The 25,553-nt window shown below is 40.0% G+C and overlaps 3 protein-coding genes, 1 long non-coding RNA gene and 1 other non-coding gene across 9 annotated transcripts in view; 3 read left to right on the top strand and 2 right to left on the bottom strand.

The window, feature by feature from the left end:
- Positions 1 to 395: 395 nt before the first annotated feature.
- LOC115361116 (tripartite motif-containing protein 66-like) lies at positions 396 to 9,371 on the bottom strand. 4 transcript variants are annotated; one of them, XM_030054411.1, is made up of 9 exons: positions 9,024 to 9,371; positions 6,919 to 7,104; positions 6,508 to 6,656; positions 5,824 to 6,022; positions 4,596 to 5,221; positions 3,415 to 3,538; positions 2,899 to 2,973; positions 2,414 to 2,566; positions 396 to 1,131 (listed from the first exon to the last, which is right to left on the bottom strand). In XM_030054411.1, the coding sequence occupies exons 1-9, from the start codon at positions 9,027 to 9,029 to the stop codon at positions 928 to 930; spliced, it is 1,722 nt and encodes a 573-aa protein (XP_029910271.1). In that variant the 5' UTR covers positions 9,030 to 9,371; the 3' UTR covers positions 396 to 927. The 4 variants fall into 4 exon arrangements, with proteins under 4 accessions (XP_029910271.1, XP_029910270.1, XP_029910273.1 ...); XM_030054410.1 differs by having other exon boundaries at positions 6,508 to 6,651; XM_030054413.1 differs by lacking the exon at positions 9,024 to 9,371 and adding an exon at positions 8,593 to 8,822 and having other exon boundaries at positions 6,919 to 7,102.
- rpl27a (ribosomal protein L27a) lies at positions 8,641 to 13,622 on the top strand. Its single transcript, XM_030054414.1, has 5 exons — positions 8,641 to 8,793; positions 9,432 to 9,495; positions 9,585 to 9,660; positions 11,918 to 12,092; positions 13,447 to 13,622. The coding sequence occupies exons 1-5, from the start codon at positions 8,656 to 8,658 to the stop codon at positions 13,573 to 13,575; spliced, it is 582 nt and encodes a 193-aa protein (XP_029910274.1). The 5' UTR covers positions 8,641 to 8,655; the 3' UTR covers positions 13,576 to 13,622.
- On the top strand, positions 10,635 to 10,765 carry LOC115361341 (small nucleolar RNA SNORA3/SNORA45 family). The gene has a single exon (XR_003928413.1). It is a non-coding gene; the product is annotated as a small nucleolar RNA SNORA3/SNORA45 family (small nucleolar RNA).
- Positions 13,623 to 15,189: 1,567 nt separating the features above from the next.
- On the top strand, positions 15,190 to 20,940 carry LOC115360475 (uncharacterized). 2 transcript variants are annotated; one of them, XR_003928345.1, is made up of 6 exons: positions 15,190 to 15,423; positions 16,540 to 16,610; positions 16,940 to 17,063; positions 17,196 to 17,252; positions 18,591 to 18,666; positions 19,329 to 20,940. It is a non-coding gene; the product is annotated as an uncharacterized LOC115360475 (long non-coding RNA). The 2 variants fall into 2 exon arrangements; XR_003928344.1 differs by lacking the exon at positions 17,196 to 17,252.
- A 782-nt stretch (positions 20,941 to 21,722) lies between these two features.
- Positions 21,723 to 25,553, bottom strand: part of ranbp10 (RAN binding protein 10) — a 37,164-nt gene continuing 33,333 nt past the window's right edge. Inside the window, exons 14-15 of the mRNA XM_030053404.1 lie at positions 25,403 to 25,544; positions 21,723 to 24,056 (exon numbers count right to left, since the gene is read on the bottom strand). Coding sequence (XP_029909264.1) covers positions 25,414 to 25,544 — 131 coding nt within the window. The 3' untranslated portion in view covers positions 21,723 to 24,056; positions 25,403 to 25,413. The remainder of the gene's footprint in view (positions 24,057 to 25,402; positions 25,545 to 25,553) is intronic.

Raw genomic sequence — 25,553 nt, 5'->3', positions numbered from 1 at the left:
AGTCCAGTCTTCAGGATAAAGATTAATTTGAGGAGTTTGTGTTATTTGATGTGCAGCTTATTATTATTATTATTAGTAGTAGTAGTATTAGTATTAGTATTATTTATTCCTGTTGAGGTTTTTCGTGTTCTTTTTGGGGTCCAAGGTTAGGGTCTCTTTCATTTATTCTTTCAAAATGTGGTTATTGTGAGGCCCTTTCAGGCTCCAATGGTGATTAAGGGCTGTTACTTTGAAGGAAAAATTTGGTATGTTAAGTACTAATCCTGGTGTGAGGTTGCCCCCACATATTTTGGACAGCATTCATGAAACCTGTATCAGTTTAGACTTATACACCAAGTTTGGACATTTAATAAGGTCCAAAGTTTCCCTCAGTACTGAGGTAAACTGTAGGCCACATCACACAGAATACAATGCATATGAATATATGAGGAACACAAAAATTGGGGTTCACATGTGTCGAACTAGTCCCCTCATGTTTCACTCTGTTAAACAGCCAGGGGAAATGCTTAATCCTTTGACTTGAGAAAGACACATCAAACAGGTTCCACATTTAAGGAGATGCTAACAATGAACAACATCTTTCAGAAAGTTAAAATAACGTGATTAACTTTCAGTTGAAAGTTTTCATCCCAAAATACCATGTCCAACTTTTGGAAAAGAAAAAAAAGAAAGAAAAAAAAAAGTTCCTATCTGAAACTTATCAGGATGTGATGATAACTAACTTTTAAATGTGATTTCAATTCATCTCAGCATTCATTTTGTAAAAGCTGGAGTCAGTGTTTTCCAAATGGGTGATGTCTAATTTTGGAGTGAAATACCTCAGCTATACCTGTTTTCCATTAATTTGATGATGAACTACATATGATATTAAACGCTACTTTATTCTGATGCTAAAAAATACACAAATCTGTACATATTGTCAACCAATCACAGGTAATATTTTTTCCCTTTAAATGCACATTTCTTCTTCCTGTAGTTTTCCCTCCTCTTCCTGCTGAGCCACTGCATGCGAGCTCTGTCCATTCTGTCCTGGTTGGCTGTTGGGAACGTCTGCTCAGGGAAAACCTCGCTCAGTTTGCTCAGGAAAAAAACTTCCAGGTTACGACCAGCCTGAGCCATTTCTGAGTCCGGCTACACAGCAGAGGGAGATGCATGGAAAACAGAAAGAGAAGATGTATTCTTAATTTATCCAGGGAAGCTTGGCAAGTGGCATCGTCCTTCCCTTTCACACACATACACTCATCCATACAACTGTGGTCTCTTTGCTTATAGGCTTTTCGACAGTTGAAAGGGAAGCTAGAGTTTTTTAAATTAATCCTCCCCTCTGAGATTTCCCAAGCCAGGACTCAGGAGCCAGCATCTCTAACTCTAGGTATCCCATACATAATATTGTTTACCTGCATTTTCACTGAATGTAACTCCTACTTAGACTTGTGTTAGGTCAAGTTACCAATGACAGAAAAATGTAATTTTTTTTGTCATCATCCAAATTAAGTCGTAATGTCATTGTCTCATGTGGCAAACCTCATGCATCTGGCAATATACATCGTCCACTGTGATTGACACAAGCCAATAACTAACAAGATGCATCATCCTAACAAGATTAATTAATATCATAGCGGTGGTGCAGCAGTTATGACTCTCTGAAGTTTGAAATTTTTTACCTTTAATTACAGTGCTCCATCATGCCAATTAACAATTGAAATTTCTGTACATGCTACAACACTGACTTGAAATGCATCATCCCCCCCAAGTTTTATCAAAACTGCACAAAATCTTATGGCATACAAAACTGGCTAAAGTAACTAATGAGGTAACATGAGCTAACACTCATGCACCTGTAATGTTAACAATCACGTGACATTGATGCAGGTTCCATCACACTGGCTATAAGTCTAACTGTTGATATGCAACATGTTTTTGAGTGTAAAATGGCAACATTTTTATTCTGGCATCTGGATTGCTTCTATTTCAAGTTATAATTATGAAGTCAGAGCAAAAATGGCTGTGATAATGTGTGCTTGTGTGTGTGTGTGTGTGTGTGTGTGGCAAGTTTCATGTTAGCTGCTGCGAGAGTTAGAGCCTTTTAAAATTTGAAAATCAGACCTACAATTATAGCGTCCCCTCGGGCCAATTAGTGTGTTTGTCAAAACCCAGAAAATGCATAGCTCTACATTTCATGAAAGTCATCACTTCAGATTTATGTTTGTCACACACACAGCTCAATCCCACAGTCTACCACGCAAACTACAAAATACCAAAAGTAAATGCATCCATTTGGGTCCAGTTTGCCTCTACATGTGGAGCTGATTCCCATGGGCTGTGATGAAGTAATTAAATTAAACTAGTAATTCGATTAAGGCACGAAATCCACTCAGTATTCTCAAATTCCAGAATCCTTATGACAACTTACATAATTGAACGTGGCACAGTTTTTGAACATCAGCAGGACGTCATCCACAAACTGCTCGGCGGTGAAGTAGTGAAGAGTGTTGCTCTTGTCCAGTTTCCTCCGGATCACTGACAAGTCCATGGGCTTCTTAATGATCTGGTAGTAGTTACGAGCCTGGAGCATTTTCACAGAGATACTGTCAGAGCAACATCATGCAGAATGTCATCATCTCCACATCACTCACTCTTGTTATGACAATGAACTGGAACACTTTCTTCATGAATCTGAGTGTTTTTCTGTATTTATGCTCAGATGAATTGTAAGCCAGTAGTGCAGGCCTTCCACTAAGTCCAGCTGATAGCTTCTTTTTGTATTTCTTTTGCTCTCTTTGGTTTACAGCACAGTAAAACAAAGAGAGCATTGCAGGCTAGTCATTATGACATATAATATTAATGCAGCATGCAATGTTGTGTTTATATACTTTAATAGAAACCTGTTGGACTAACCAGGGGGCTGACAGGCTCATGGAACGGAGTGCTGAGCATGTGGCACGACAGCAGCAGAGTCAGCTTCTCACACCTCTGCAGTAGGAAACACACACACACATACACACACACACTCAGTGAGCTAAATCATGAACCAGCAAGCATGTGTGCATGAAAGGGAAAGAAAAGAAAAGAAAAGAAAAGAAAAGAAAAGAAAAATCATGCCAATGACAGAGTGTAAGCTGAACATGTAATTCATTGATGTAGCAGAAAAAAGCCATATCACTGCATTTTTGGTGTTATAATTTGTCTTACTTGAATTCAGAGGTGGCATACACTATACTGTATTATTTTGTATTGTATTGTTTTGTTTTGTATTATACACTTTGGTCCATCAGAACCCATTCTGTAATGTCAAAAATATGTATATGTCAGTGAGAAATACACAGAATGTGTTTTTGTACATGTTTTTTTTTTTTTTTTTTTTTTTTGAATGATAACAGTCATAGAGCAGCACACCCAATCTCTGTGTCTCACCCTCTGCTCCTGATTGGACAGTGTGTACGGAGCCTTGACCGCCCCAGAGGAGTTCATGCTCTCACAGTCATAGGCCTCCACAGGCTCCTGGTCACTTCTGCACAGCGTACACACCCAGTCACCCCTGTTGGACATAGATGGCTTCTGTTACAATACAGTTTTAACATCAAACGGTACATTTTCACTCTGGCTCTTCATTATAGCCATGTAGAGTAAACTTGTGGTTTTGACGCAGGCTATGAGGCATGATTTTTATGCAAAAATACAATAATTTTTTCAGCTAAAAATTCTGACTGCAATAGAAATCATCTTCACCCCACCTACTTGAAACCCTGCAGATTTACTGTATTTTGCTCAAACGAAGCTTTGGTGTTAGGTATGGTCACTGGCAGGAGATTGTCTCAGTGCACAGGAGGGGATGAATCAAAATTTACATCTAAAATACAATGGACTACAATGGTTGAGCCAAAAGAGTTTTTTTTTCTACTATTCCCACACAAGCAGCCATTAAGAAGAAGTCATTCCATGGTGGGTTGTGTGATTTCTGGATAAAGAATTCCTTCAAACAGTGATGTCTCACTGTCATTTAGGGCCAACAGGGCTGTCTTTTGTGGCTGGTATAAGTAAAGACACACAAAGAAAAATCACACAAAGGTAAATGAAAAAGCAGAATTCTCTTCAGGAGCATCTGAAAGAAAGCAATCTAGTAGATCTTAGTAGACCTAAACAGCTTTTTACAAAGTACCATTTATGCACAAAGTAGAAATAATGCATATGTTTCTGTACAATGCACTTTTTTTGTTTTTTACACATTTCTAATGCACATAGTTTTATAGATCCTGCCTCTTATTTCTTTATTTCTTATAATTTCACTTATGCTTACATACATTCTTCTCTTGAGAATTTAACAGCTGCAACTGACCCAATAAAGTATTTCTGGCTCAACAAAAACTGCTCCCTGTGTCTGCATCCAGGTCCTTTGACAGAGTGTCTGGCAGAGGCATGGTCTTTCAGTTTTCTGCTGTTTTCAGTGTTTCGCTCAGATGTGCAAGTGCATGATGAAGATGAAAGGATGTCTTGCCAACCTGTTGCCTTCACAGGGATACATGATCCTATGTGCCTTTTAAAAGTTGAAAAACATAAAGCTGAAAAACATCCTGCCTTCTGATGCACATACTTACAGTGGGAAGCTGGTGAGAGGAGGTATGTGGCAGGCTAAGTGGTAAACCTTGGGGCAGCGATCACAGCAGAGCAGGTCTCCTCCATTCAGACACACAGCACAGAAATCCTCACTCTCCATGTCCTGAGTCCCAGCTCTGCTGTCAGGCTGCTGGGTGGACACAACACACTCCTGCTGGGTCGGTGAGCAGCGCCCACTTTGATCTCCACTGTCGCCCACACATACAACATCCTCCTCACATCCAGGTTCAGATTTGTCATGCAGCTCCAGAGATGTGTTCTCTGACTCAGGCAGAGGCAATTCCAGGTCAGGATCCACCTCAATCACTATATTCTGCTCCGGGTCCGGGTCCAAATAAAATGGTTCTGAATCGGTTTTCACATCCGGATCCCATTCAGATCCAGATTCAAGCAGGATGTAAGGTGGATCTGGGTTAGATTCGCAATCAAAACCCGAGTCCTGTTCTGGTTCTTGTGCTGTAGAGGGTGAGCTGTCAGGGCAGTACGGCTCTGTCCAGGATGCTGCTGTTGTTTCTAGCTGGCTCAGATCAGGGGAGCCTGCTGATTTAGATGGAGAGGCTGCCTCTCTGATCTCCACAATGTCTGGCTCACTTTGATTTGATCCGTTCTGAAGGCACAGAAAATTTACACGGAAGTATAAGAGAGACAGAACAAAGAAAAATAACACTTAAAGGAAAATACTGTATGATTTATGTTAATCTTCTGCACTGCAAAAAGTCAAATCTTACCAAGATTATTTGTCTTATTTCAAGTCAAAATGTCTTATTTCTAGTCAAAATATCTCATTACACTTAAAATAAGACATGATCAGCTCAGAAATAACTTGTCTTTAGACAATTTTCACTTGTTTCAAGTGAAAATTAGCTTGAAACAAGAAACAAATTCTGCCAATGGAACAAGCAAATTTTTACTTGTTCACTTGTGTCACAAGTAAATATTTGCTTGTTCCATTGGCAGAATGTTTCTTGTTTCTAGCAAATTTTTACTTGTTTCAAGTAAATTTTCACTTGAAACAAGTGAAAATTGTCTAAAGACAAGTTATTTCTGAGCTGATCATGTCTTATTTTAAGTGTAATGAGATATTTTGACTTGAAATAAGACATTTTGACTTGAAATAAGACAAATACTCTTGGTAAGATTTTGAATTTTTGCAGTGTGTCATATGTTGTCTGGACAAAGATGAATGTGTTGAGATAATAGCGTCTTTACCTGTTGACCGTGATCTAAAGAGGAATCTGCATTATGGAGTTTGACATGTGTTTGGCATGGCAGGCGGACCAAAGACACCACTGGCTGAAGAGGCAACAAGGGAACAGACGGAGGACGGGACACTTTGGTCCTAAGACGTTCCAGGCATACTATGGCTATGCAGGAATTACCCAGAATCCTCCGGGCCTCTGGGTGAACCCTGTATGATAGCATACATAAGAACAGTATATTAATAAGATACTGGGCAGGACAGTATCTCAACGAATGCAATAAACATTTTACCTTTAGTGGAAAGTCTTTTACATTTCATCACTGACCGTTAGAAATAAAGTTCATATACAGAAATATATGAGCATATATTCCGACATGCTAGAAAAACATTATCATGTAAGTATCATAAAGTCATATTTATTTATGTTGAACATATATGTGTAATTTAAATATGCACATATATGAAAACAATAGAGTGTTTTTATATGATCATGTATGTGCACGCATACTTATTTAATGTAGTGGCTGGCTGGCAATGCAAATAGTATTAAAGTATATATAGTATTAAATAATTCTAAAGTATAACTCAAAATTGAATGGTGTTATTTTCCAACCAGTTAATTATAATAATCAACTTTTTTGTTTCTTCTGAAAACATAATCCTCATACTGCCATTTGTTTCATTTGTTTTACCTTATTCTCTTCAGTAAAGCTGCTATCCCTTTATCTGGGAGGGCTGGATGTGTTTGCAGTTTTTCAGATGTCAGAGGGGCCGCTTTGTTCTTTGAAATAAAAGATATGTTTGGCTCCATTTCCATCCTTTTGAATCTAGTTCTGCTGATCTATGCAAAGAAACAGCCAATTAGTGCCACAGAAATTCAGTCAGAAGTCATTACATTGTGTCTGCTGTCAAGTCAAGACATTTGCATACAAATGTGATGAACACATGAAATGCAAATAATAATCAAATGAAATATCAATATGTTGCACTCTTTTTTCTCATCGACAGTGTCTTCCCACTCACCCTGTAAACCTTATCCAGCTGTCATGATATCCCCCTCTTCTATCATCAAGTCTCTCATTAAGTCTCTTTCTGTGAATTACCTGTTCATCAGGAAGGTTCGGCTCTGCTGCTGCGGTTGCCACGTATGGGCTGGTCTCAGATGGCGTGGCCTCCAGTGCCAGCTGTACTCCACACTTGGCTTGCCACGGCAACAGCATGGCTCGCCTGTGGGGGAAGTTGCCATGGCGTCTGTGGGGCAATTCTGCCATCTCCAGGAGATCAGGCCTCTTGGGGTAAAGAAAAGAAGAAAAGGCACAGAGCAAGAAATCTCCTGAGTCCTAAGTGTTACAGCCAAAGTAAAATCATCAAAACAAACAGAGGTTCTGAACACAATCAAGTGGTGAGATTAAGATTAAAGATAGCTTTGACAGATGAGAATGCATTAAAACTGCACCTACTATAGTCAAACAAATATCAATGGCACACTGTGGCTGCTAGATAAAAAATGACAATCCTATACAATAATTAGTTACATAACAAAATCAACTTCCAGCTATTAGTTTCAGCAGCAGCTCCCTAATTATGCCTTACCTGAATGTGAATGTAAGCAATGAAAAAAAAAAAAAAACAAGATGTCTGCTTTTGAAAAGACAAGTAGATGCATCTGCAAGTGGATGTGAAGTGAGGGGGAGAGGGACGGTGCTTTTCCATGTGTCCAGTGTCAAGGGGGACAAAAGGATTTGATTGGTGGAGGGAAGCAGTAGAGGGCCAACCTTTTCCACCTCCTGATATATCACTACTACACACTGTGAGCCATTATAAGCAAGAGAATTACATAACATAGAGATACGTTTTACAACTAATCATGTCATGTGTTATTATTATTATTGTTTCAGATCACAGTAACTATCTGAACTCCAGTTGCAAGACTGTGAGAAATAAAGAAACATTTTTACAATTACCAAATTACCATACATGAAAAAATTTACAGTTTTATTTCATGTATGGTAAAATGTGTTGCAACAGTAATCTATTCTGCAGTGTACATGCTCCATTAGGTCAAATGCCTTCTAGAGAGGAGCACAAGGTATAGAAAATCTTTCTATTCCTTGCAGTCATGGAAGTTTCCTTTCTGTCAAAATGTTAAAATGATCTCAGATCTCAGGAAGCATGTCATGCCGTGTAATTCTGACCAATGAGAAGTGCCAGGCTGTGATGTTGACTTTAGCTTTGCCTAACAATCCCACTGAAGCCCATGCAAATCAGTTTTTAAATGAAATGTGTTTGAGCAGAAATAGCATCACAAAAATGTGGACATACTGGGCCTCGTGGACCAATAACTTGATAACTTTATGATGCAGAAAAAAGCAGCAAATCAGACTAATTTCTGTCAGTCTTGACCTGTTTCCTATTGCAAAGCTTTCAAGTAAAGGCACAGTAAGACATCCCTGAAAAGTACTGACTCTAATGCATTCTTACATTGGGGTCCATTTATGCATCACTAAATAGGTCTGTGTTAACTGACCTACATGAAAAACGATAGCATCTTTGATATTTTATTTTAAGTCATCATCATAATGTCTATTGTTTTGTTCTCTAATGTTGTGACCAAAAGATGACAAACAGAAAACAATGGTTGTTTAAGACAGCTCCCAGAGGTGAGGATGTGTGTAATCTGCATGCACATGAAGAGGGGTGGCGCTGATAAAGACCAGGTGTGCCAGTCAACTTTCCCCGGATAAATGAAAGTCAAAAACGTATATGCAAAATCGTACCTATCATTAACGTCCCTGTTTTACATATGAAAGTGATAGGATTCAGTCCAAAGTGTCGTATGCATGAATTCAGCCAATGTCCGCCTTCTTCCACTGGGCGTCGCTGTAGATTTCTTTGCACTTTCTTGTTTAGACTCCAAACCTCGCACAAAACCGCGAGGTTTCCAAATCACGTTCCTCTTTCAACTAGCCTCCAAGATGGTAGGTGCTATCGTGTATCCCTGTGCTGTACAATTTGGTTAAATCTATGTCCATCCTTTGATGTTCGTACCAAAAAATACCATTTGAGAGCATTTCTGAGTGTAAACTTATCACACCAACGGTCACTTCACAGTATGACCGTGACAATGATGTGAACATTGTAGAAATCGGAGGACGGTACTGAGTAAAAACCCTCCTTGGCTAGGCCCTGCAGTCGCTGGGGAACTTACCCACATGTTGTTACCGCCACGGCACGAAACTGTTTTGTCTTAACGATACGTAACACATAATGACACTGGTGAAGTACAATAGAAATGCAGAAGTACTGCATGATCTGCTAAGTCTCCTCCTAGCTTGCTAGCAGGTTTGACGGCACGTAAGTTAGCTGCTCTGTTAGCCAGCATTGACGGGCTCTTGTTGGGCTTATAACGCGAGTTAGATCGAAATGAATGTTCGCTGAATGAAAACATGTTATATGGTCGTGTTTTAGATGCTATATCAGCAAGGTGACGCCTAGTGTGCTTCAAAATCCTCGCAGCACTCGCCAGTTACAGGAAAGTCAGTCAGCTAGCTAGTTACCCAGGTGATGTGTCTTTCTGTAGGCACCCGGCTAATGTCTATTAAACTCATATTGACAGCCTACCAAGAAGACCAAGACCAGGAAGCTCCGAGGGCACGTCAGCCACGGACATGGTCGTGTTGGTAAGTAGACAGCTACCAGCCTGATGGTGTAGTCGTTGTTATTGCTGTAGAATCAGCCCTAATTAGCTTGACCGTTTTCTTTCTCATAGGCAAGCACAGAAAGCATCCTGGAGGTCGTGGTAATGCTGGTGGTATGCATCACCACAGAATCAACTTCGACAAATAGTAAGTTCTGTGTATGTCATTCATGTCTGATTGCTGCGATCACCTGTCCTCCAGTGTTTGTGAGAAAGTGTTTGATAAGTAGGGCTGGGACAATGTGCAAAAGTATTGCAGTCCTTCAAGTATTCACATTGGGGTTTATTGTGATTTTGTTTTGTTTTTTAATTGATGTCAAATTCCGAAAAATGGTCTTACAGCAACGAAATGGCTATGATGGGGGGCTATGATGTCACACAGGAATGAACTTGGCCTCATTGAATCCAAAAGAGTTGTAGCTTTCTGGTCAAACCCAATTTATGCATCTCCAAGACTGTTTAGACCCCAATATGCATGCAGGAATACACAATTTTAGAGCACAAATAAAACACATTTGTGCTGCATGCAAAAACACTGCATGGTTTTTGCATCAAACTGCATTGGATTAGCACAAGGTGGGCATGTCTGCAAGGGGGAGACCTGTGGGTGCCCAGAGAACCCATTTTCATTCAGATATCAAGGGGTCAGTGGACCCCCTTGAAAATGACAGTTTTTCTTGGCAAAATTTAGTCTAACTTTGGAATGATATTTTGGCCCCTTGCTGACAGCCTATCATGACATGCTAGTAGATTCCTTAGATCATCTATTTTCCATAACCAGTATCTTTACTTTTGCTTGAAATTGATTCATTTATTTAAAAAAAAAAAAAAAAATGATTTCAGGTCTTTTATGTGCACTGAGGTTAATAACCAGAGGCCACCTGGGACTAATGGACAATAATGTGTAAATTATTATAAGGAGTTATAACATTTGTGTGGGTGATAGTCAGAGGAGTAAGTAGGTCTGCCTTGATTTTTGATGCATTAGCTGGGTTTTCAGCACCTGAGTTAAGCTTCAGAGATTCCTCAGTAGCTTGCTCCAGCCTGACATTAGTACTCTATGCAATGCCAGTGTAGGTGCGTGGCAGATCTTGTGCTGAGCTAGTTCAGGTGAATGTTCCTGTAGAGACTAGAGTCTCATCTTGACACACGTTATTGTCTTGGTGTGCTAGAGTTCTCTTAGAGAAAATAACTGGTCCTACTCACCGACTGGCTTCTTGATGGGTCCGTCAGCCACATGGACAGTCACAATTCAGTTTTTAAGCTCTCTACCAGTTCTGCTAACCACTGATGCTGCACTAACATGCAGCATCAGTGAAATGATTAGTCAGTAACTGTGGAGTATGGAGTTTTGTTCTGCAGTGAGACTCCAAATGAAGTGTAAAAATAAATACTGTGTACAGGACACTTTAACGTAATCAAACGCAGGTAGAGATTGCATACATTTTTTGCATATTGAAATGTAATTTTTTCCTGTGTATAGGGCATTTTTTATGTAAACTCAAGTTATCAAAACAGTGGTAGTTGTATTTAGAGGTGTCTGAGGAGCAGGCAGGCCTGCAAGTTCCACATAAGATCTTGGTGGTGTAGGTTTTTTTTTTCTTCAGCAGTGAGCATGCACATTTGAAAGAATGGTCCCCCAAGTAGGATTCTCACAGCACACATTTTGACTGCTTCACAGCTCAAACATTATGAAGATGTCATTTGATCATGTGTTAAACATGGCTTGGCTTGCTGGCTGTTGTGGTTTTATGTACAGTTAGGTCCATACATATTTGGACTGTGACACAATATTCTTAATTTTGCCCTTGTACACCACCACAGTGGATATGAGTAATCAAGACTTTCAGCTTTAATTTGAGTTGAACAAAAATATGGCATTATCCGTTTAGGAATTAAAATCGGTTTTATACATTGTAGTCCCATTTCAGAGGCTCAAAAGTAATTGCACAAGTCACTAAAAAGCAAGCCCTAATTTATGTCCAAATGTGGGCTTGGTACAAAGGCAGGTAGTTATGGCAGGTGGCTGTAGTATGAAAACTAGTGGGAGCAGTCTTGAAAAAAAGCAGGACTGTACAGACATGTAATTACAATTCCGAGGTGCATAATAAATGTGGCTTTATATTAGCACCGGTACAGTTTGGCTGCTAAATGTAGGACAAGTTGTCAGTGACTTAGGCTTCATATACACTCAAGCTTTATCCAAAAATTCACATCAAATTTGGTTCAAACCCTGTATTAGTCAAGTTATGACTAATATGTTTCATGCTGAAGTATTAAGCAAACCCACCAACCAGAAACACGTATTTGCCCACATTTGTCCTTTGGCAAGGATAATTTCCTGGCTGGATTTCGTGGCTAGAATGAATCTGTTGACTAATGAGGCTTCCTCTGCGTCTCCACAGCCATCCGGGCTACTTTGGTAAGGTGGGTATGAGACACTACCACCTGAAGAGGAACACAGCCCACTGCCCCACCATCAACCTGGACAAGCTGTGGACGCTGGTGAGTGAGCAGACCAGGCTCAACTACAGCAAGAAGCCAGACGGACCTGCCCCCATCATCGATGCTGTGCGCGCTGTAAGTGTCCAGTGTGGTGAAGTGTCTGTTTCCAGGGATGGAATTGCATGCAGAAGCAGATTCACTTATTTCTTGACTGATTTGTTTTTGGTGCTCTGCCTTCATTACCATAAAGAAGAGTGAGAGTTGGCCCAAATCTTACAATTTATGCTTGTTAAGCATAAAGGATTGAAAGTTGTGTTTGGAGTAATGTTTCTTCTGATGTATTTTTTGTGTATTGGTGTTTTTGTGGGACATGAAAATCCAGGCTTTCTAACATACTTCTTCCTGCTGCTTCTGCCCGAATCATAGCCCCCATTTACACATCTGTCTGTGATACCCCACCAAGGCACCGCTGGTTTTATTTGTTGACATGTCAGGGTGGTTCATTTTGTCACCAAACTAGCCGTAAAATGTTGATGTTGCAGCTGGGGCCTTGAAGTTAAGCTTTTGACAGTGTTTGGCAAAATTGGCATTTGTCTTAATCCAAAACTTTTGGTGATGCTGCTTCGTTATTAACATAGTCTATCATTTGCATTTAATGACTTGGAAATGTTATTCTTCTCTGCACCATTGTTTAGATTGATAGGATATCCTCTTAAATAGTTAAGAATCCCTTTATTCATCTGGTTATAATTTTCAAAACATAATTTCAATTTAACATGCTGACACCCAGTATAACAGTATCTGCATGCCATGCAAGATATACTATGGACAATTTGTTTTACATCAAATTCATATCACTACATCATATCTGTGGTACTGGAAGTCCAATTATTGTGACTATTTCATGCCCCATTGATGTGCATTAGTATTGCAAATAAATATTGACAGAATGCTGGTGGACATGATCAGAGGTTTATATTTTTGTGAACATCTGAGTTTATGAGGTGAGCCTGAGTAATTGGTCAAAGGGGCAATTGTCCAGGATGGCAAGTGGCCCTCATTGCAAGGATTCACTTTTGTAGTTAATCTGCAAATGTGCAATATCTTGAGGTCTCACTTAAATTATGACACTGTAGCGGTGTTAATGTGTCATCTGTAATGTTGGCAGAATGATGTTCCTGGTCCTTTGAATAATATGCAACACACTTGATTTAGCAGTTGAAAATATTAAACTTTGTTAAGATTTGAATCGGTGGAAGATTTAAAACATGGTATGGGGATTCTTTAATGCAAGTGACTGTGATTTGGGGTCTGATCTACCTAAATTCATTGGTGCTGATCTCGGTCTCACTGAAAGCAGCTCATACATGCCAGTAGTTAATTGAAGACCTCATTGCTTGCTTGGGTTCATCAGATAATGTAATAGTTCTTGTGCAGATATAGTCAGTAATGACCTGATTTCACTAATGTCATGTTCTTAACTTCACAGGGCTACTACAAAGTCCTGGGCAAAGGCAAGCTGCCCAAACAGCCCGTGATCGTCAAGGCCAAGTTCTTCAGCCGACTGGCCGAAGAGAAGATCAAGGCAGTGGGAGGAGCTTGTGTGCTGACGGCATAATGGCATGATGTTTTTGTTTTTTGCAAAAATAAAGTGTATAAATGGGATCTGTAAGTGTTCTGGTCTGTTTGATTTAAAGACTCCTTTTGGTGTATTTGTTCAATTTGAGACCTGTTATGAGAAATTTGTGTTTATTGCACTCCTGAAATGATCACACCTCATCGCCTGATGTACTGTTTTACTGTTGCAAATTTGAAGCTCTATTTTTAGTAGCTTTATTTTAAGACAAAAAGTTCTTGATCACAATAGCGTTACATATATTTATTTTAAGCTGCATGGTATCCTAATGGGAAATACATGGCTCTGAAATTGCCATGGTTGGAGGGCCCATCCTGTTGGGCCTGCCATGATAAAGGATGTCCCTAAAATACTACACTGACTTGGATAAAGGGAATCACCAAAACTGAATACACCAGGTGATTATGTGGTGAGTGTGTGAAACTTGGCGTTTCCTTGGACCATGAAAATACAATGAAGGCTCAGACTGGGAAAGTAATACTCAATATGAAAATGTGTGGCCCTCAATGTACTTTATTCAGATGTTGAATTTCAATGTACAAGATTTGGAATTCTTTTTGCATATCATCTCTACATCAGGGACCCAGTGCAGACTGGAAATGTTCTGATTTCTTAACCTTGAACGAATGAGAACATCTCATGGGCCTAATGTGGGTCCAGTCTGCATGTAAGTGGCAAAAAGGTTTTTCTTTTTTCTTTTTTTATCTTTTTTTTTTTTTTTTTTTTACCTTCAATTTCCAAGGAAGCAAACCAATGAAGTTTGATGAAGCAATGCAAATATATAACATGAGTTATTGGCTCCTTAATAATACAAGGTGGACTATCTTAGTGTATTTTTTACATATTTTCCGAAATTTTTTAGTTCTGTCTCTGATTAAAGTTGAGGTAATCAGTGAAGTCACCTGGTACAGTTGACTTCACTGATTACCTGCAGCCTCTTGGCTGCAGGTTTAGACCCCCCTGCTCTGCAGGCTCTATTCATGTGGCACAGGGAGGCAACCTTGGAACTAATCAGTGAAATCACTTGGCACATAGCTGCATAGCCATGATTTGGCAGTATGCGCTCAAATATTGTATGTTGCTTTTGATTGGTACTCTTGAGCTGCATGTGCAACAGCCAGGTAACATACAAGCACAACTAAACTCTGGTCATGTGACCAAGGGGATAGCCATTGCATTATGGGTCAGAACCAGTATGGCAAGACATTGTGAGAGACATCTTTCCTTTGCTGTTTTCAGTTTAAAAGAAGAGATGCATGTTGGGAAACTGTTTATACATTCCAAGAAGAAGATGGCAATGCAAAATAATAATAATAATAATAATAATAATAATAATAATAATGATAATCAATAGTGTGCAACATTAACAAACTAACATATTGGCCTGCTGTAGGGGCTTCCAAAATATGTATGTTTCAGCTACTCATTTCCGTTTTTAAATGCTACAGGATTAACAACTAGGACAGAGCCAAGTTTGTAGGTTGTGTGTCTTAGCTCAGACTCCTGTCCAGCTGGTGGCGCTATTGCACCATAAGGTTAAAATCATCAAACAAGAAAAGAGAAGAAACGTTCCTTGTTTCCAGCCGGATGATTTTATAGAAGGACCGTAAAGGACGTGTCTGATTGGCTGGACAAGAAATCGATTTTAATGGCAGGCTATTTGTTGCGCTGTGTTGAATAATAATATAATATAATAATGTGATATTTCACTGCTCTTCTGAACAGACTTTAGTGTGCTCTGGTCGCTTCAGACGCTAACAGAATGGCTACGCAAGTTCTTGACAACGGAGCCTGTTCGGCAAAAATAGGATACAAGCACGAAAAAGTCCGGTAAGATGGTTTAACTTGACGTTATGCCCGTTAAGTTTACGGTATGATTAATGCACATTAGTACACCAGCTGACGAGCTGCTAAGCTAATCATGTTTAGCTCTAAACAGCGGTTTCAGATATGTGAACAGTTAGCTCACCGTCACTGCTCCGTCTGTAAAATCAAGTCCTGATTTGTCGACATACTCTTATGGTGTGCTCTGAACCCCGTTCAGAAACTGACACTTTAAGGTTTCATTGCCAAGTAAACACACACCGGTGAACACGACGTGAGACGGTTTGTAGGAAGTCATTACTGAGTATTGAATTTTGAGTCTTCAGTACACCAAGAAGCTGTTTTTTTCCTGTAAAACCAGCCACCAGCAGCAGCGTTACAACAGGGTTAATTTACTGGAAGATATTTGTACAGCTGGTCCAAAGTAAAGCAGCGTGATAATGGAGTTAAATGGGACTTTTTCTCCATTCATGGGATCTGTATTTATTTAGCGCTTTGCTGCCCCCTGTCGGTAATTAGGGAGTTACAACAACACCAACGGATCCCTAGCACAGCTTTCATGGCAGCCTCCAGCTGGCATGAACAGAGCCACACTGTCAGCTGTCCAGCAGAAAGTCTAGTACCATTCTTGAGGGCAAAGTGGAACAGTGATTGCCACAAATCTGAATACAGTGTGATTCAGAGTTCACTAATCCAATCAACCACAGTAGTCATTTGGGGCTGTTAAATAGTGAAATTCTCATTTAATGCATTCAACCAGGTTTCATGTTATCTTAAGTGAAATGTCCATGGTTTTCCTCTGGTTGTTACAGGTCAGTCAAGGTTGATTACCATCATCAAAAACTGGAATTGTTCCATAAACCTGGGAGATTATGATCAGAAACAAAAAAAATAGATCCATTTCCCCATTCACCTTTGCCAGAGTGTGGGCTATTTCATTTACCAAAGCAATTAGAAGCCACTGGAGCATATGGAGTTGGAACTGCTTTCTGTGGACTTGCTGACAAAAGCAGCATAAAACATCTAACCAAAGCTCTCCACCAACTGTGTATGTTCAGTCACTGAGAATAGAGCTGTCAGATTGAAATGGTTTCATTAATTTCAAAATCTTTCCTCCCGCAGCGTCATCCCAAACTGCCAGTTCCGCTCCAAGAGATGAAGAGATGAAAGACCATCATCATATTGCTGATATGGTAGGTTTCACTGTAAAGTCATTTAAGGTCATTGAAGATGCCCTTAAGTGACTGTTCTGGAAATGAAGATGATGTTTTTTGTTTAGCAGGCTGCAGATTGTCTACCCAGATAGCCAAATTTGAATGAATGAATGCTTCCAAACATGTAGAGAGCTTTCTGATTAATTTGTTTGCAGCCATAACGGTAAGTATATATTTTTATGTTGTGTGATGTAAATGATGCTTCATGTGCACTCCTTGACTCTAGAGATGTGGGAAATATTTCTAATGACAGTGTTTGATCATTTAAGATTTCCCCTTGTGATGTTTGCTGTGCGTTGTGGTTTCAGGTGCAGTTTGCAGACACCAGCATCGTCATCACAGAACCTCACTTCAGCTTCACCTCCATTCAGGAGTCAATGAATGAGATCTTGTTTGAGGAGTACCATTTCCAGTCTGCTCGCAGGATAAATGGTGAGCAACAAATGATGCCTTGTGTCTCATCCATCACACAGTGTCTGGGGCTCAGAGTGGGACTAATGGTGTGTAAACAGCAGCCCGTCTGTACAATAGACAAGGGGCCCACTGGTGTGTTTTGCTTTCCAGGATCAATGTTGGAGGGAAGTTACTGACCAATCACCTGAAGGAGATCATTTCTTATCCGTAAAACCATCTCACTGTTTACTGTCTTTACTAGCTTTACTTTATCAGCTGTTGTTTGTCACGTTGCTTTGCCTCTTTGGGCTCTTGTTGTTAAACAGTGGTTCTTTCCAAAGATGCAGCAAGTCTCTCTTCTCCCTCCAGCCAGCTCTGGATCAGTTACCATGTTAACTTACTGAACATGTGTAATCTCATTTTAAATAAAAAAAAAATTGGTAAGAAGCTTTTAAACATAGGATTAATGAATAATTATCTCTATTACTCATGATGTGATTAGTTGCACCAATGGAATATAATTCCTGTAATATTGGGGATTATACCTTAATGTTTCTGAGTGAGCAGGATCGAGCAGCATCACTGCATGCTCTTGAGCCAAGATCCAAATAGATGTCTAAAAAGGTCAAATCTACTGTATTTTAACCTCGATGCCTTTTCAAGGCTTTACACATTGTGACTGGGTCAGATTGTGAGCTTGACAAATAGATATAAAATGTGCTGGAGGTTATAGCCTAATACACAGTCAGACTCATCCATAAAAGAGATTTATGTCTGGTAAATGATGAATTGACCAGACAACACTGGACATAATAATGGACAACAGTGAATAAAACTTTATTGTGTTAACCTACTAGCACTTTCCTCACTCGGCCTCAGTTTTGTTTTTGTTTTTTTGTTTAAGACAAATGTGTACTGTCTGCATACACATGTATTAATATTTCTCCATCCACTGGATTAAATCAGAGGCTCTGCCTTTTATTCACCGGTTGCCATGGTGAATCATGGTATTAGAGCTCTATTGATGATGACCTTTTTCCATTCCCCATGCATAATTCAGAGTGATCATACGCAGAGTTGATTGAACTGACTCAGATCAGCTTTTCTGGAGCTGAAAACTCTTTAAGTTACCATTCTCAGGGTTGATCAGCTCAGAGTTTGGTAAACCAACTCTAATAGACAGGTGATCTGTCATGTTTGAGTCACTGCAGACGCCCTATTCTTAAAGCAGTAGTCACATATGGTGTCTCTCCACTCTGATTTTAACTTTTTTTAGACTTTGATTTCTGCGATTTCACAAATGGTAATTGCCCTGCAGTGTGGGGGGAAAAAGCCTCACTTGCATTGAAAACATGTGGACAAGGCTGCCCCCTGCTGGTAAAAGTGCCTCCTGTGTAATAGAACCCTTCCTCTGCTATCAGTACTGCTGTCATGCTGTTCATGCTGCAGCTTACTGCATGCTTGCCACGTGCAAAGCCAGTGCTCCCCTTGGAAATCCCAGACTTAAGACATGAAGTGTGGTGGCTGCTGCCTGAATAACAGCTGCACTGTGTGGTGTGTTGGCAGGTCAAAGGGGGAGAACACCGCGATGAGGGATTATGTTCTAGCAGACTTCAGCTCCATCAGAAAGGGCTTCTGCAAGGTAGGACAACATGCAGTCAGCAAGCACACAGGCTCTGCCTCACTAGAGCACTGGAGCTTTGGTTTGTTAGTTTAAAATCCTCCTGTCAGAACTCCCGTTCTTTAACACCACTTTCATGCTTTGATTGGTAAATGCCAGGCCTGAACATTATGGTAAATAAATTAAATTGCGATTGTGGTTGGATTTGTGCTTTATAGTGTCAATAAAGACACTGAGAGAGACATTCACCAAGAGAATGTGCCTTTCAGAGAGAGGGGTCATAGGGCGGGAATTGCTAGGAGTTATGTGAATTGTAGTTCATGTTTGCCTCCGACTCACACGCTGTACTGCACTGTACTTTAAGTGGAGAGTAAAGTTTGACTCAAGACATCTCCGACTCCTGTCTCGTCACTTATTACACCTTCACAATGGTGTGATTTTTGTTGGGGTCTGTACCAAACAAGCAAGTTTTCTTGTGTCTGGAAAACTGTTTGTATGCCAGGGCATCTCTGTAGCACCATAGTACTTCATTTACGATAGTGTTTTGTCACACGTTTTACCTGTTAGCAAAAAAACTCTGCTCCTGAGATGTGGATATTGCTGCTACTGCTGCAGTGATGTTCCTCGTCAGAGTTTTCTTCATGTTTGAGTCTTTTGAGTCTGTTTGAGCCTCTCTCCACCAGCTTCGAGAGGAGATGGTCTTCACTGGAAAATGCAAGACAGGAGAGATCCTGAGGTTGGCCAACGAGCGCTTTGCTGTGCCTGAGATGCTCCTCCACCCATCTGACATCGACATCCAGGAGATGGACATCCCTGAAGCCATCATCCACTCCATTCAGTCCATGCCGGAAGGTTGGAGAGCATGATCAGTTTCCACCTGAGGAGACCTACATTTTGTATTAAAAGAGAATACCCCTGCCATTCAAACTCAACTGTAAAGATGACATTTTTAAAGGATTCTTGAACGCTTCCATGATCATAAGGCTTGAAACCATGCTACCACCAGTATTTTGTGCAAATTGGCTTGGCTGTTTCCTCATGAAAGAGTCACCACAGCTTAGCTTTTTGGGTAGTACATGCACATTGATTTCAAATGAATGTTTATGGGGTTTCATCTTTAAGAACTGAGGATTCAATTAGAGTTAGAGTTGGTTTTGCACACTGCTACATATGTGAATGACAGGGTCACACATAGCCAGCTCAGGACACGTTAATTGTAGAGGCTAAGGTGCCTCACTGTAGCCATAGAAAGATAATTACTACTATACAAACTTATAAAGACTGTTTTTTGTTGTCTGTTTTTTCAAGATCAGAGGTAATGAGCAGGATTTAGATTTTTTTTTTTTGATCTGGAGAAATCATAGCCATTACTGCTGCCAAATAATGTGTACTTACCAAGAGTTCTTCATGTGGGACAGGAGATAAATTGAGCAAAATTTATCAATTTCACTGTTTTTTTTCCCCAATAGGCTTTTATGAGTTTGTTTAATTGTTTGTTTATTTATTTTAACTGCTATGATGCTGAGTTACACTTTTCTTAAAGTGTACTTGCATACTATACATGGAAAACAGTTGTATACATGTAATTAGAGTAGCAGGTGGTGAGCAGGGAGAATATTCTTCAGTCAGTTGAGTCAAGCCTCCTGCCTGTTGTAGTGTCCTGGAACAAGACACTAAATTGTCTTTAAGAAACATCCACTTGCTAAATATCAAGCACTTTTTGCTGTGGTGTTTCTGTCCTGCACCTCCCAGAGATCACCTGTCAATCAAACAGTGTGGGCGACACTGTGGCTTCTTTAAACTTGGATTTTCGCCTGACAAAATCAAAGCTTCTTTACGTTGTCTGTTCAGCCATGATGGTGATGCTCGTGGTGAGTACGCAGTTCTTCTGTTCACCACAAAGTAAAACACATCACCTCCTGTGTGCCAGAGGATGTTTCCCCAAGGAAGAAGCCATATGGTCTCCATATCAGCTAAACTCCCTGAGAACCATGAATGAACTGAAATGGCAGCTTCACACTGAAATAGCAGCACTGTATTCATTCATCTGTTGTTTTCATACATATTCATATTCAATGTGAAGGCAACAGACAGATCAGTCACACCTACAGCCAATTTTAACTCCTGCAGTTCATTTGACTTAATTTGTCTTTGAAATATGGGAGGAAACCTGAGTAACAAAAACTAGTAAAAGCACACCAAATAATGACATGAGACCAGTCATATGCTTATGGATGTGTATTTTAATAAAAATAATTCTGTCAAAATTAAACAGAATACAATATTTCTTTTTTTTATCATGTTTCCAGTACATAGGTATGTTTTTTTTTTAATTATCATTTTTCCTTTTTTTTTAATACCATTTTAAAGATTTTAAGTCTCATGCTAAGTAGAGGGTAACTCAGTTCACAATATTTTTTTGTTTGTTTTTTTTTGCTAAAACTCAAAACTCAGAATAATGAAATTAAAAACGTAATAGAAGTCAATTGTGCACAGCTTGTTGTCTGTAATGCCTAATTCCTTTTCTGCGGCCTCTCTGGATGAAGTCCGTTTTGGCTTCGGAGGCCTCGGGCCTCGTTCCAACAATGTCCACATCGCTCCGTTCCTTGGAATAATCACTGAGCCAACATCAGGTCAGTGGCTATGTACGCGGAGGGATACAAGATGGGTGCGCGTCAACAGCAAGGAGACGCAGCCCGGGTAATAACACAGGACAGCTGGTAGACTTGTTCCCTACAGGTATGCAACAGAAGTTGTTCTTTCACGTACAAGTGTGTGTGTAACGTAAGTCCTTTACATGTGTTGAAGCAGATGTGTCTGTGTGTGCGTCTGTTCATATGTGTGTGTAATAGTTCCTGTCATAGCAAAAGTTTATAAAAACCATCCCGGGAAAAAAGCTTGACCACATACCCTGTACTAGGCCCCACACATCTCTGGTATAATATAACTCCATATTTCTCTACCATAGGATGGTATGAATGGGAATATACACTTTGGGGGCGGGCTGCGCTACAGTGAAGCCATTTGAAGCCAGGGTAACAACTGGAATGACCTTTAGGAGAGATGTATGGTTGACCTTTTTTTTTTTTTTTTTTTTTTTTTTTTTTGGTCTCCCCAGAATCAGTTTTCCATGGTGCTGTACTTAGTCTATTTCATCATGCCTGTTTGGCAGACAAAAAGTGTTTTTGTAGTGAGGCATCTTGCGAGATGATGGGAAAAAAAGAGAGATTCTAAGAAATGAGGAAAGGTCCAGATAAAGCTTAGGGATGGCACTCAAAAAAAAAAAAAAAATCAGTTTGTTCTTATAGTCCAATTAACGGTATGCAGCAGACAGAGTTGAAATGTACCATCCTTTAAAAATTAAATTAAAAAAAACAAAAAAAACAAAACATACAGACAGGCAGAAAACAGATGAGGATGCATGTATGATGAGGTGACTGACACTGGGGGGCTGCAAGTTACATGTGGCGTAGTTTTGTTCCTGCTGGTCTGACTCCAACCCAGAATGCTTGGAAAAAGAAATGTCAAGACTTGTGCTAACTTCTATCAAATAAAATCCTTATGTTGCGGCGTAAATCTCATGAAGGCCAGCACCTAATCTGAATAATATAATAATAATATGTATCTTGTTATTATTATGTCCATCTATCCAATATCGAGCTGGAAGGAACATCAGCAAACAGAAACTGTCTGCCATCCTGTTCGTGATGGCCACTGTGTGCGTGTGGAAGACAAAAAATAATTTCTGCAAAGAATATAGTTTAGTTCTCACAATGGGGCATCCTTCCTAAAATGAAAATCCTTGTTGTTTGGCAAATTAGTTCACCTTAATGAGATAATTTACACGCCAAACAGGTAGGACTCTGGGGACTGTGAAGACTGGCTGGACATGAAAACCCAAGGAGTGACTTGGCATACAAACACTCTTTGCTACAGCTACTACAACAGGTTACAGGTGACTCTGGCAACTGTCAAGGCAACTGCAACCACATCACTGATTGGCCAATCCCATCTACTTCAACGTAAACTTGAGTGTAAAATTCCTGTGTAATCCCTGGTTGCTATTACTATTACTATAACTATTTTGAATCTTGTCTTCATTTATATTTCCATTCCAAGTATTGACAAGTATCCAAGTATCTTAAGAGAGGTGTTTTTTAAACCTGTACCCAAAATGTGGCGATGGACGGGCCACATTACCAGCCCACGAGATCTTTTTCATAATGCTTTGGATTACTAAGATTTAGGAGCGTTCTGGCAACCTGATCTAGCCAGTACATTTTTCAAATCTTCCCCATTTTTCTCTTAGGTGAATCTATTTTTTACTTTGGTGCAGTCAAACGCTGCATCAACCAGAGTTATAAGGTGAAAATATGTTTTTCATGCTGAGGTATCTTTGCTCGCCTTCTGCTGCGTATTTAAAAAGGTAAAACCAAAAACCAGCCCCCTTTAGTGCTACATTCCACCAGGGGAGGATGTGAGCGGGTTTGACAGATTTTAGCAGCATCATCCCGGTTAGAGCTTGGAGTCTGACAGTAGCAGCGTTTGTAGAGGTTCCCTGTCACGGCGAATATCTTTGCAGTAGTGCTGCTGCAGTGGCTTTTGAGCCCTGAACTGAGCAGAACTGGATCGCAGCATTTGTGTTTTTGTCTGTCAACCAAGCGGCTCCTTGCATCTTCTGACAGCTGCAAAGACAATCATTTTCCAAACAATTTCTCCCCGGTGTGGAGAGACTAACGAGCCCCTATTCGCCGCTGCAGTTAAAAGTGGATTTTGTAACAGCTTTTAGTATGTCTCTCCCTCCCTTCATATCAAGTTCTTTACATCCTGGCCAGAGAAAATCGTGCACTTTCAAGTGCTCACTTTCAAGGGAGTAAGGGCTCGCAATCAGTACTTAGGGTTTGCCAGTCTGCCGCATTTTTCTCAGTGAAGACAATGAGTAACATCACTAAAATATTGTTGAGGTGACCTATGGTCCAAGGCGTCAGAGGGTGTCACCATGGAAACAAGCCATGACTAATGTGGTTTGTGATATGATGAAGAACAATAAAAGGTAAGTAAAATACTGAGTCGTAGGGAATCGAAATCCACCCATAAAAATAAATGTGGAAAAAAAGGGAATCAGAATCTTTTGTCCAAGATGAGCACAACAAACTGACAAAAAAGAACTAACAAAAATGGCTAGATAAACAGAATAATAATTAATTATCTTTAAATAGTGTCACACATTTCTGTATTTGATAATACTAAATTAAAAAGAAACTTTCTTCTCTGCTCTCCTCCCATCTGTCCCGCTGGCTCAGTCTGACGGACAGCCAAACACACCAATCACACGCATGCTCTCTCTCTCCTCCGTCGCCACGACAACTACCTGCTGGACATGCCTTCTCTCAGCGCTGCCTAACATTTACCTGTGAAGAGATGGTTAATAGGTTAAAGGAATACTCCAGTGTTTTAGGAAAACCCCTTTGTCTGACTTCCCAACACTGAGACAAGATGTTTGATACCATTTTCATCTCTGTACCCGGTTCTCGGTTCACTTCCTATGGGTAGCATTTCATGTTGGCATAAAGACTTGAAGTTTATGGAAGTCATTAGCCTAGTTCCGTCAAAGTGAAAAAATAAACATTACAGCAACTATGAAGCTGTCTTCTTTACACAGTTTATCATGTGCATTTGAAATACAAATCTTGGAATTTTGTTTAATGCAATTTCCCATTGATTGATAGACTACAAACTGATTGATGTAAAACAGTAAGTCAGAGCGTAGCCTAAAATAATAATAATGATAATGATAAAATAATAATAAAAATTATCCGGCCCTCATGAGGGCTCATTTGAACAAATACGGCCCACTACCTGATATGAGACTGACACCCCTGCCATAGAGTTACAGGGCATCTCAAATTATTAACCAGCAGCAAACGTTCTTTCTGTATGCTGTATTTCCCTGAGCAGATCAGAATTTATTTTGAGCTCACAAAACTCTATACAGTACGTTTACTATAATTTATGACAGCAGTAATTAGGATTATATCTATGAATGGCCTGCCTTATCCAAACTACTTCACACTCAACACACCTGCCAAGTCTGAAGTCGACTGGATGAATGGTTGTGGAGAAAATCAAATTAAAGACATACATATATACAAAAGATTAGATGATTTTTTTCAGTGGATGATGATTTTTGGTAAAAGTTATTTGCTGCATGCCATCAAGCAGATGTTGTCTGCTGAATGACCTACAGAAACTCAGCGGAATGAACAATGGCAAGAGCCTCCACCCCTGAAGCCAGTGCCAACGAGCCCCAAGGCAGACGTCTTGATGCATTTTGGATTTAAAATCCATGATGGTAAAGAAATGCAGACTTGGTATTGTAAGTGAAATATCCCTAACTGAATCGATATGAAAGCTAATTAAATTGAAATCATTATTGAACTCAGTCTGGGAAGCACTGCCATTATCTGATGTTAGAATGACACAAAGAGTGAGCCAGAGTGTAGCAGAGAGAGAGCGACAGAGAGAGATAAAGAGAAAAGTAGGGATTGACTTTCCAATTAGTTAATCTTCATTTGAACAATCTGATACAGATTCTTGTAATGCTAACACAAAATGCCACCCATAGGAACTGAACCACTGGACATACACAGGTGGAAATGTGCATCAAGTGTTTGTTTATGTGTGTGCAATGCATATGTTTTTCATTTTTATGTGCGTATGACATGTGCTACATGTTTATGTTATGATCTACACTCACCTGGACTTGGGCTAGTGCAAAAAGTTGTCTACTCTGGCAAAGGAGCAGGAACCAGAACGGACCCGGGCCATGAGCTGAACACACTCCGTGGCCTGGCCCAGCGCTAACATCAGCGGAGGCTGCTTAGGCAGATTCTGGGACTCTGTGGTGA

The sequence above is a fragment of the Myripristis murdjan genome, chromosome 6 (genome assembly GCF_902150065.1).
Source record: "Myripristis murdjan chromosome 6, fMyrMur1.1, whole genome shotgun sequence".
In the NCBI taxonomy this organism is placed as follows: domain Eukaryota; kingdom Metazoa; phylum Chordata; class Actinopteri; order Holocentriformes; family Holocentridae; genus Myripristis; species Myripristis murdjan.
This window is presented reverse-complemented; position numbering and strand designations above follow the sequence as displayed.